The sequence below is a fragment of the Lemur catta genome, chromosome 1, assembly GCF_020740605.2.
Source record: "Lemur catta isolate mLemCat1 chromosome 1, mLemCat1.pri, whole genome shotgun sequence".
Taxonomy (NCBI): Eukaryota; Metazoa; Chordata; class Mammalia; order Primates; family Lemuridae; genus Lemur; species Lemur catta.
In genome coordinates, this window is record NC_059128.1 from 213,336,604 (window position 1) to 213,349,419 (window position 12,816).

Genomic DNA, 12,816 nt, shown 5'->3' on the forward strand with positions numbered 1-12,816 from the left:
AGCACACATGAAGGTGCATTATCATTGCTTTTAACTCTTAAATAAGCTTGAAGTCTGGGGGATTTTCAAGCAAAAATGCTATGAAATCTTAAAGAGAAATTATCTGATAATTATTTCATACTGCTCTTCCTTGTTCAGCTTCCAGCCTCCTGGGATTAAATATGAGAAAATAAAACTACTTGCAAGCTCCTTTTCTCTGTGCAGAGGGTCTCTGCTTCTCTCCTCTGGTAAATGGCTCTGCAAGATTATGGGTGGTGTTTAGGAATCTGTTGTATTGAGCTGTGTCCGTCAATGCCTCTGTATAGGTAACGTGAGGGGTATTTGTAAGTTTCAGAAATGACATTTGCTCATCATAGCCTGTTTTGCCATAGCCAGAACAAAAGTAACTTTTTTTTTTCTAATAAGAAGATGTTTTCTTCCCTTGTTTTAGATTGAAGAAATGTCAGCAACTGGGAATTTTGAAGGATTCCAGCCTGTGTCTTTGAAGCAAGAGGGAGATGACCAACCCTCTGAGACTGATCGCCTGTCCGTGGAGGAGGGGGACCCTGACCCTGGCAAGCATCCAGTGCCAAGGCGGATTTCAAGGCAGTCAAGTGTGACTGAATCAACACTTTACCCCAATCCTTATCACCAGCCTTACATCTCACGGAAGTACTTCGTTACACGGGTAAAATTGTCAGTGCTCTTAAATACTACATAAAAGTTCTCCTTTAAAACAAATCTTAAAATCCTTCTATATACCACATGTTTACCACATGTTTTCACATTTTCTCATGTAACAGTCAGTAGTACTGGCATCCTTTCCTCCATTTAAAAATAAAGGATAATTTAAAGATGAAGGATCTGAACTTCAGAGAAATTAGGATCTATTTTTGATCATACAGATAGTATCAAGGAGAAGCAGGTGCTCCAGCCTCCCTGGATCTTTGGTTTCCCCAGTCTTGTCTTTATGCTAAACCTGAAGAACTCAGGTTCTATGGAGAGAGAACCATAGCAGCTAGAATATAAAGCTTTAGTGAGAGTATTCATAGCTTGTTTGAAAAAGACATAGATTATGGAGTGGGAAGGGTTGCTGACAATGGGCTGAATCTCAAGGGTTTACCTTGGGATGCTTGCATTACAGTATGGGAGCAGACATCTTTAAATCTCACACCTGTAGCTGCAGTCTGGCATTGTGCTCCCTTACCTGTAATAGAACCGGAAAAGTCAATGGATGGGTGGGTAATGAGGATGGGGCCTGTACACCTATATGTTAAACTTCTAGCATTTGCATCAAGTGGAGAATGCTTCATAGGTTTATAGTACCTTTCTTTGTGAGCTCTCCTTCCCACTTATAGATCCTCTCCAATATCTCAACATTCTTATTAATGCAATAGTGGTTAGTTCATAGGCAACAATCAATTGAGGGCAAAATCAGGGAGTGCACACCCTGGCAGCAGAGGCCATATCATTTTCATGCCTACATGGGACACCTCTGTTGAAAATGTTTTCAACAAAATCTCATAAATAAATCAGGGTCAAGACTGTGTGACTTTTGCAAAAACTTTAACTAATGAATTTTGATTTGATAGAATTTGAAATATATCTTTGGTTAAGATAAAGTTTTAACTAAAGCAAGGCAATATGTGTGTGTCTGTGAGTGTCTGTGTTTAAACATTACATATACTCTTCTGTGCAAGATGCTTTGATAGGTGCTATACTATGTGTGTGTTTGTGTGAGTGCTTTTGCATATGTAGAACATATGGTTTGTTTTCCAAAGTATGTGAACTATATTAGATATGCAAAGTTAAGTTGTAAGATATAGCGGCAAAGGAAATCAAAGCATTCTCTAGATTTTTATTATCTTTCATACATATTATGCCAGGGTTTGGTGTGAGAAGAACACACTGTGTGATACAGAATAGGAGATTTATTATTGGGAGCTGGTGCAGTCATGAGAGCTCGCTGAGAAGTCTATGCAAAGTTGTTGTCCTTGCATCTGGTGATGGGCCTGAAGGGAGCAGAGGTTAAACAATTGGCAGTTGTGAAGAGGGAGCAGGGAATAGTGAATAGGAAAAAGCTACATGGACAAACTGAAATTCCTGATGACAAAGTGTAATTCGTGAGGAAAAGCTGGAGCCTGTGTCTATCTCCCAGCAACTCTAACCTTGATGATATGAGTCACTTTCAGAAGCTGGTGCCGTTCACCACTGAGCTGCACAGGAGAATCCTAGAGAGAAGTCTGCCTGTGGTCGGAGGAGATGCAGCCCACGTGTTGCCCCTTGCAGTCAAATAGGCCAGAACAGCAGTTGTCATGAAAATGAGCTGCCACAGAGACAATGACCTGCATTGATCTTCAACAGGAAAATGACTGATGTTTTACTTCTGTCTTTTGAATCTTAAACAAATATCCCTGTGGTCAACCCTAATTTGAAAACATACAAAAAAGACAATTCTAGAAAATGTAGCTCCAATTTAGCTAAATTGACACAATCCAAAGCCACTGCATGTGTAGTATAGAACCATAATATTTGTGTGTGGCTTATACAGTAAATTCACATCCTTTACCTGTTGGTCTCCCAGAGCAATACTGTGAGGTAGAGAGGGATTACCAGCCTTGCTTTAAGGGCGACTATATGGAAGTTTCAGAGAAATGAAGTGACCTGTCCGAGTCACACGATAGTAGTAAAAGAGATGCAACTAGATTCTCGATCTTCTGTCTGCAAGTCCAATGCTCTTCCTACCATGCACAATTGAATGTATGGTTCCTTTATAAGGGTTTTCAACAACTGACTTCAATCAATGTGAAGAACATCTTTTTCATTAGGTATATAGAAAACAACCCTAAGTTCTCAAAAGCTTATGAGGAAAAACCTTCTTCTAATTTTATTAGTGAGTCAAAAGTAGACCTGGCGACTCTTATGAACTATGAGGATGAAGTTCCCAGGAAACTCAGCACTTGTTCTGCTTCAGACCAAGGGACATAATATGAAGCATTCTTATTACCATGTGAGTGTAATGAATGTGCATTAACAAATGTGAAGATAATGAAAAGGCAACTGTTAGCTCTACTGAAATTTATAATGGTAAACATTTTTAATAACAGAATAATCTAGTTTTACCAGTGTATAAGCTACAAATCTGCTGATGTGGTAGTAGTTTAAAAAATTAGCCAGGCATGGTGGCGCATGCCCATAGTCCCAGACCCTCAGGAGGCTGAGGCAGGAGGATCGCTTGAGCCCAGGAGTTTGAGGTTGCTGTGAGCTAGGCTGACGCCACGCACTCTAGCCTGGGCAACAGAGTGAGACTCTGTTTCAAAAGAAAAAAGAAAAAGAAAAAAATTGAGGGGAGTGTATACATGTATTTATGTGTGTATATATGTGTGTGCGTTGCGTGTATGTATGTATACTATTTCCTCATCTGCAAAGTATAGACAAAACAACAGTTTTATATAGAGACTTAAATAAGCTAACTTTGTAAAAGTTCTTAGTAGACTGCATAACACATCTATAAACATTTCATAAATAGCATATTGCTGTTATTATAAATGCTTTCTCCCTCTTTTCTTGATATTACATTCACATTTCTGTACTGGTCATAGGGAATGACATTAAGATACCCATGACCTCAGCATGACCTCCTGGGTAAAATATAAGTGTAGATATATGGAGTGGTAGCCATAAAGAGGAAGGTATTCATTTCTCAAGGCATAATTAAATAAGACCAACTCTTAAAGAGTCTATGAAGGAGTCATTATAAAGTATCATTGATTAAAGCTGAAATGAGATCTACAGATGATGGTCCAGTGCTTTTCAATCTTTCCTGTGCAAAAAATACATTCTGCATTTCTACAAATTCTCTAATGATACTGATGTTTTCTGTCCATAGAACACCAAGGAACTAATCATCACACTTGTGTTCAGAGGGAAATAAGGCCCAGAGAGGGGAGAGTTGCTTGCCCAATGTTACAGTAGTTAGTGAGTATCAACTTACCTAAAAGGCTGGTAAGTGGCAAAGGTAGGGTTAGAACCAAAGTTTTCCAATTCCCAGTTCATAGTTCGAGGACCCTGTGCAGCAATTAAAAAGAAATCAGTTTATCACAGAGCAAGAATTTTAAGCATACCTGTTTCAAATTCAGAAGAGTAGTAAGTAATTGAGTGGAGGAATTCCTTGGTCAAGCATTTTATTTTATTAAAAGGTTTACAAAATCATTGCATAGGAGGTGGCTTATTGAAAAAAAATTAGAAAATGTGGATAAACAAAATAAAATAAAAGTCACCATAATCCACTGCACAAAGTGAACCAAAATGCACTAAATGTGTTCTTATATATTTGGGTACATATAGTTTTTTACTTTTCTCTTACATATACAATTTGTTGTATATGAATAGGATTATATGAAAAATATTTTCTAGGCTCATAATACAGTTCAACAACATCATTTTGAACAGCTCTATAATATTCCACTATAGGGATATACCATAATTTATTTAACTTTTGTTGAACGTTTAGGTTGTTTCCTGTTTATGTCTTTTAAACTGGAAAGGAAAGATATTCACCGGCTTCCTGTGGCAGGATAGCACTCAGTTTCTCAGACTCCAGGAGTAAACAGCCAATGCTACAATAAAAAGGGAGACCAATTGTATGCATTTCAAGCTGGATTTGCCAAAAGTTGACTGATATGAAAATATAAATTAATTCTTGACAAATAGAGTGAATTTTAGCATCATAATCTCATATATTAGATTACACCTCTGAATACCAGATCATAAAAAAACATGTATCTGGCCCCTTAAACCTCTTTTGTTCTTTATGGGTCAGTCTGGGGATATTACTTCCTCTCTGTAGGCTTCTAGTCTATTATTTATTTCCTGAAATCACGCCCCTCTGATTTAGATTAGGAGCAATCTGCTCAGAGCCAGAAGAGTTTAGGGAATATCTAACCAAGCTCTGAAGCACACAAAGTAGGTGTGACTTGTCCAAAGTCAATCAGCAACCTCTGGGCCACGCAAGAACAGGCGGGCCTTGAATCCAGGACTCCAGACACTTTCCATTACGTCCTACTGCCTCTGACCTTGGAAAATGAATGAAAGGTCATAGAAATGAAGTCTAAACTACTTGCCATCAGTCTTCTTGGATAACCTTTTCCTCCGGTTTTAGTTCATCTGCTATTATTGCTTAGACATATCTAAAAAAGGCCTACTGCCTTCTCTGAACAAAAGTACCCCTCAAGGCTAATAGCTAGAGGTATATTATGATAATCTTCTTAGTTGTGGAGACTGATATTCAAAAGCAACTTTTTATGAAAGGAACAATTCTTAGTCCACATGGGGAAAGATATTTTTAAACTCCCTGTAGGACTCTATATTTGCAGATACCTTATCAGAAAGTTGAAAGCGATTTGGGATGGGGAATTATCTCTAAATTTATACTTGGGAATGTAAATTACATACAAACTAATGGGACTAAAACTATTTGATCTTTTAATATTTAATTAATGGTTCCCCATGGCCTTTTTATAGCCTGTGTTCTATTGTGAGCAACGAGACTTTAATAAGCAGGTTCAGGACTTCCTATTGTGTAGCAAGATGTCATTGCTTCCATGACACTAATTTGGCTTTCATACTCTCTCCTTTTCCCTCTTCTCTTGCTATAGGGTTCCCTGTGTCTTTCTCTCACATTGGGAACAAATAAATATATTAGCTGTACTGTTATTGTCTGTGTGAGCTTCTTAAGGGTCTAGAAAATAGGTATTGCTCGGGGCAAAATGTTTTTTGACCCCCCCCACCCCAACACTGAAATCTACTACAGATTCTAAAAAAGAAGATTTTTCTTTATGAGAGCAGACCCTTAATTGTAATGAGATAAGATTCATTCTCTTCATTTTCAGGGAAAGACAAATTTGTTTGGACTTCACAAATCATATTTGGTTTAGAGCTGATTTTCTTACCTTATGTGTTCATTGCAAAGTGATCCCTGTGTGGCCATGATGGTACCGGCAGGAGAGACGTGTCTGAGTCCCCAGAAACTTTTTCGATGTTACCCCTCCTCTTAATGTTTAGCAGAGAAGCTCATTGTATGGAGAAAAATAAGTGCAAGCATGGACATTGTTTGTGTGACAATTGGCCGCAGGCTAGACTAGCTCAGGAAAACACAAGGAAACAAACACATATGTCTTTGACACTCGCCTAGTAGGCTTGCTTTGGCTGAAACTATTCAGTGCTAGATTATAAGAGATGATATTGCCCATTGTGCCGTGTCAGACGATGTGTACATATTATTCCCTCATATTTTCCTGTTCATCTCAGGCTGTACGGAGTCTCAGAACTAATTTTTCAATTGCAGTAACCATTTTATCCCCAAATTCTGATACAACTATTTCCCTTCTATTTAATATGAGCAATAATAAGAATGATGATAATACCTTTTATTATTCAGTATTTATCAATTTTTTACATACAGTTGTCTCTTGGCATCTCTCAGTCTCTCAGTTACAGCTATCGTTACCTTATCCTTCTAACAAATGAGCAAACTGATGTATAGAATGACCAGATGACTCATGACGAATCTGGCAGCCATGAGAAAGGCTAAGATTTAAACCTTAATGTCCCAGGCACAAGTCAAAGTACTGACACACTTTATTTTATTTTGACAGTAAGTGGCTAAATTTAATTTATTATAGTAACTAAAAATAATAAAATGGAGGAGAGTATAAATCTCTGTTGGGTACATTTCTCTTCTATATTCTATACAAACTTGACCAATGTTTCTACTAAAGATAGGGGTAGCACAGGAGGTGAGAACATTGACAGAACTCCAGAGGCTACAATAAAGAACACTTTGTTTTTAGCGTTTAACTTTTGAAAAAGTGTACAGCAAAACATCACCTTCATACTCTATTCTCATCACATTCCTTCCTCACCTGTAGGGAACCACTGTTAATATTAAGTAGATCCTATATATCTTTCTAGAGTTACTTTAGCCATATATAAGCAAATACAAATATTTTTTCTTATTCCTCTCCATTTTATACAGAAGTTAGCATATTTTACCTTCTACTCTAATTATCTTTCTTTCACTTGATAATATATTTTAAAATTTTTCTGTATTAACACAATTTTCTTTATTCTTTTTATACCTCCATCATACTACATTGTATGAATGTTCCCTATAATATGCCCAACTATCCCATATTGATAGATATTTGTAGGGTTTTTTCCCTCAAATTTTTGCTATCCACAAACATGGCTGCAAATAACACTTTATAGGTACGTCATTTTGCACATATGCAAGAATTTTTATAGCATAGCTTCACAGAAATGGAAATTTGGATCAAAGGATAGATCATTTTTAACTTTGATAGATTTTGCCAATTGTTTTCCATAGGGAAAGCAAGTAAGGTTTTGAAAAGTTCTACATTATTATATATATTCATCTTCACATATTTCTGGCAAAGTGCCTGGCATAAAAGCATTCAACAAAATGCTTATTTTAGGATCACTTCATTATTCTCTAACTTCACTTATAATTTTTTTCTGAACAGTATTAGACTCACTACTGAGTTATATTTGTTGAGGCCAAAATTATGTGAATATTGGAAGAGAGACAGGAAAAATACCCATGTTGAGTCATCAAAGAAAGCATTATTTTTCAGGGGACTTTGACCAGTGGGCCTGGTCCTGGTAGAGTCAGACGGCATCACAGGGAATTGAGGTTGGGTGAAGGGAGAATTGTCATGGGATCAGAGGGAACTAGTCTAGCCCTGCCAATAGGGTAACTGGAAATGAGTGATATTGACACAACCCTCTCTGTCAGCAGAAGTTCAAGGCACATTTGACTGATACACCATAAGTTACGGATTTCATGAAATACGGGTGTCAGCAAGCATGGAATGCCATATTAGCTTTCTGGTAACTCGTTAAGCTGCAGCAGAGGATGATAGAGGGTCAGATGTCATTCGGTCCACTGGCTGACTACCCAAGCCAATGGGAAACTTGTGAAAATGCCAGAAACAGAATCTCTCAATGTAAAGGCTGTGGTCATATCTTCTTGAAGATTTACAGGAAGTTTTGATCATCAGCTTGGCTCAGAAAGTTTTAGTTTAGTCCAGTCAATTGTCTTATAGATAAGGAAATGGAAGCCCAGGATAGTTAAATAATGGGCTGTAGTCACAGAATTAATTCATGACAGATCTGGAATATGAACCGTGTCACTCAACTCCATTCAGGAGCTGTTCTTTCCATTTCCTGGAAAAATTGGGCTGTGTGGAATGAATTAAAGGTGCAGGCTGGGGAGCTAAACAGGTAAAACCACATCATTTACCCTCACTTCATCAGAAGCAGCTCCACTTTTCCTGTATTTTGTGCATGGATACTCATTTAAGATTTTTCTTAACAGTGGGCACTGTGACCAAAATGTTTCAAAGCCTTTTATTGTAGTTTGAGAAAACAAACACATGAAAATGCTACAACCACCTTACCCCTGGGAGGAAGAGGTACTTGAATGCCTCCTAGCCAGCCTAGTATCCCTATTTTCTCTTGGGAGAGAAGGACCCCAGACTGGGAAGTTAGATATTTGGCATTAAAGTCCCATTATACAGAGAAGATATGAGATCTCATAAACTACTTTAGGGCAGCTCTGTGTTCTGGGCCTAAAAATGAGAGATCTGGGTTTCTTGTCCCATCTCTGCTACTTATAAGCTGAGTGAACTTGACAAGTCACTTTCCACATTGGCCATAGTTTCCTCATCATTAAAATGAAATGGCTTAGATTAGATAAGCCCTGGGATGTAGTGGTTATTGACCTAGGTTGCACATTGGGATAATCTGGGATGCTTTAAAAAATCCTGATGTACTGATATGTGAATTCCATCCACTGAGTTTCTGATATAACTGGTCTGTTATGCAACCCGGGGGTTGGGAATTTTGAAAGCTCCCTGGTGAGTTTGATGTGGAGCCACGGTTGACAATGACTGCGTAGACAGCAATGATTCTTTTAGGATGGTCCCCACACCAACAGCATCACCAGGGCACTTGCAAGACATGCAGGTTCTATTCCAGACCAATAGAATCAGAAAATCTGGGTATGTCCCAGAAATCTGTGTTTTAACATATACTCCAGGTGATTCTTATGTGCAGTAAAGTTTAAGAATCATTGAGCTAGAGGGTCTGTGAGCTTATTAGAACAGGTGCCAATAAATCTTTATACCAGAGCTAGGCCCATACATAGTAGGAAATACCCGTCTGGGGGAGGATGAAGAAAGTGAGGTGAAGAGACTGACAGAGTTCATCTCCCAGAGTCAGCTAAAATTTATGATCAGTGCATTGGAAGAAAGCTGCTATTTTGTGTTTTATTTATGTGCTCTATGAAGAGAGAAAATGTTTCATTTTAAGATGTATAGATTGCTAAATGCTTTGAACTTCCTGATAAACATGTTTGTTTGGAAAAACTGGCCCTCTGAAAATGGTTGTCTTCATTTCTATGAGAAAGTATGAGTAAGATTACAGAAGATAGGACTTAGATCACTTTTGCTCCACCTGAGGAGAACAGCTTTGTATGTAACAAAGTTCAAGACTGAATTCTCTAGCAGACAGTGCCTAGAACAAATGGGCAAGAACTGTATCTTTCTTGAGCAGGTTTCTGGAGGAGCTGCTGGAATATACTAACTAATCATAAGTACACAGTGGGCTCAGTCTTCTCTAAGTTATGTATTTTCTTCTTCCCACTCAGCCAGGGGCCATGGAGACTGCCATGGAAGACTTGAAAGGCCACATAGCTGAGACTTCTGGAGAGACCATTCAAGGCTTCTGGCTACTGACAAAGTGAGTAATTACTGCCAACTGAAGGGCAGTGGAGTACAGAAGCATTTTCCTTGATACTACTATGGCAGAATGCGAGATGGACCTGAGATAGAATTTCTCTTGTTGCTGTACATGATAAATGTTTGAGTTATCCAGTTAGGAAGTCATTTCCTGGTGTCCCCTGGCTAATGGTACAACCATATTTGACTCCTCCAACTGTTTTTAAGGCTAGTCCCCTCACTCAACCATCCACTATGTCTACCTTAGGTCGGGCCTGCGCCATTGTTCTCAAGGACTGTTCTATTGGCTTCCTAATTCTCATGCAATAAAGGGAAGACAGGCTACCATTACAGAGTTAGGATAAGGTCCAAGTCTAACACTTAAGTCCTTATTGCTTTACCAACTGCCTGCATTCACCCACAAGGCTTATTTTAGCTATAAGGGCTTTCATTGCAAATGTCACCATAGTTTCCTTTCTGTCCTGTTCTGAAACTCTATTGTTTGTGTGGCCCTTTCTTCACCCACCAGGCAAACATTAGTAATGGCATCGTCTTTGTAATGATGAGTAAAATATCCCTGTAATAAGGAAAAGAGACAACTATTTTTCTACTACAGAACCCATAGTATTAAATAGATAGTGTGATCAGAATACCCACTTCAGATATTTAATGGATTCAGTAAGTTTGCCTTTCTAGCTTAGTAATCTGATCACCAAAGGATGCTGCAGAGAAGCACCATGATTCCTATACCTTGAGAAAAGAATTATTTAATCTTTCACCCGTGGGCAGGATATCTTATTTGACTAAGTTTCAGGAGGGCAACACTTGGATGTTTAACCAACCAACACGGCAGAACAAACTTTTCAATAAATGGGAAGTAGAACCAGATCACCTGTGAGTCCATTTTACTGATCACCACTTTATACGATTGTTTCAAATGGGTTCTAAGAATTGAATGAAAAGCATTCATTCAATGGAATGAATGGAACTTTTGAAAAGCATCCTGTCACTTTTGAGCCTTTGCTTCTTCATTCATAAAATGGAGATAATAATATTCACCTGAGAGGACTAAATGAGACAGCACTGGTAAATTAGCAAAGTACCTAGCATACAGTGGGCTTTTAATAGTCATAGTGTCCTTCCTCTGTTTGCAAGTACAAACTACTGGTAAAAGCCTTTTTTTTTTAGTAGGCTCTGTCTTCATTTCTATCCTTATCCATCTCTACCATTTCTGGGTTACTTAGCTCTAATGAAAAATCTATAATTCAGGCTTTTTCTTAATTCATTTTTACCAACCCATACTTCATTCTCGATTCCCCACTCCCCACCTAGAGTAAAATCTGATTTACATAAATGAATACTTGGCCTTGTTTAGGAGATTACTTGTCATCGATTTTGGAGGTCCAATCAGATGTAAACACTTAACTAATTTGTCTTTATAGTGCTTCTCCCTTACAGGGAAGAATTCACAATGCATAAATGTGGTATTTCAAAATCCAGTCATGACTGTCTTTGAGTTCTCAAATAATAGAACCAGTAATTTCTTTAATGTTGCATTTTTTAATTGTTTGGTTTTATTTGTATGGAGATGTGCCTTTTTTGCTTATTTGATTATGTTTGTTCAGTGATTATAAAGACATAGATATAAATTGTCCAAAGATAAATCAGATTGTCTAATCTACATTGGAGCTTAGCACTATAATTCTACATGCTTGATTTAACATCAACAAGAATGATTGATAAAACAAGTAGTTTTCAGATAAATGTGAACAGCTGTGCCCCAAACACCCAAGCTTTGAACCCAGGTCTGAACCTAATAGGAAGCCCAAAAGTTGGTAATGCCTATCTAAAAACTCATTTTCTATTTCTCTTTTGTTCACAGTACCTATTTCAATTAAGGACAACAATGAGCAATGTATCCTGTGCGTGTGGAATTTCAAACAATCATATTTTCTTATTTGCTTTCAGACTTTCTTCCTTTGTACTTTAAATCCATCTCTCTTCTTTAATTGGTAGTTCCTTGTTGTTCTTTTTGAAATTCTTCTCTGCCAAAATCCTTCAGCAACTCCTCTCTATCAAAACCTACTTTCAAGAAAAGTCCTGATTTCAGTCATTTCTATCATAGTGAGAATTTGCCAGTTTGCTTTCTTTGCTTGTTAACTCTTATAGTTGGTTCAGAGATGCCTTATGCAATGGAAAGAGCTGCCAGTTGTAAAGAAGATGGTTCAGGCATCTGGACTAAATAAATGAGGTTCCTGGTCACTGTGCCTCTATAAGAAGAATGAAATGTCCCATTGTCAGAGGGAGGAGCCTTCATAGAAGGTTTCAGTGAACTTTCACATTTATGACTTTTTGTTTGTTTGATTGGAGATTGTAGTACATCAATGTAGGAAAAGGCAAAAGTAACAGCAACAATGAAAATATGCAAATAAAAAGCTTAACATCCCCCAAGAAACAATAGCAAAACAAAATAACTAAACAAAACAAACACACAGGCCCAGAAAGGTGAGAGCCTGGGACTACTCCTGCCCCTCTTGCCTCTTTTTTATAATGGAGTGAGGCTCATCCATTCAGTTCTTATGAATTACAGAAGCTGTAATAGAGACCAACTGCTCTAACCTCACCAACCCTAGAAGATCCTCTTCAAATATAACACTTCTGTGAATGACAAAAATGACTGAGCTTCATGCACATTAACTTTAAGCTCATTCCATGGAGATGAGACAACCCTGGCTGCTCATTTAGCAATTTGAAGCATGTCTGCTTTCAGACAAGTATTCCAGTTTCAGAATGATGACAGTAAAAGCCCTTTTAATGCATATAACACATTACAAAGTATTTTCACATCCATGAGCTTGCTTTAGCTTCACAACACCTTTGCTGGTTTCATGATTCCCATTTTACAAATGAGAAATGTAGGCTGGGAAACATGAAGTGGTCAAATGAACGTGTACCTGGTAGAGTAAGGAAGACAGACTGCACCCTGTGTTGGCTCTGAGGCTGATTAGATGTGGGATGATTGATGAACTCAGCTTAA

At 37.9% G+C, this 12,816-nt stretch overlaps 1 protein-coding gene and 1 long non-coding RNA gene across 2 annotated transcripts in view; one reads left to right on the plus strand and one right to left on the minus strand.

Annotated features, from left to right (window-relative positions):
* Positions 1 to 434: 434 nt before the first annotated feature.
* Positions 435 to 12,816, plus strand: part of TPRG1 (tumor protein p63 regulated 1) — an 89,870-nt gene continuing 77,488 nt past the window's right edge. The window contains exons 1-2 of the mRNA XM_045539917.1: positions 435 to 667; positions 9,710 to 9,801. Of these exons, the coding sequence (XP_045395873.1) occupies positions 440 to 667; positions 9,710 to 9,801 (320 nt within the window). The 5' untranslated portion in view covers positions 435 to 439. The remainder of the gene's footprint in view (positions 668 to 9,709; positions 9,802 to 12,816) is intronic.
* On the minus strand, positions 2,389 to 4,646 carry LOC123630382. Its single transcript, XR_006732664.1, has 3 exons — positions 4,540 to 4,646; positions 3,974 to 4,047; positions 2,389 to 2,405 (listed from the first exon to the last, which is right to left on the minus strand). It is a non-coding gene; the product is annotated as an uncharacterized LOC123630382 (long non-coding RNA).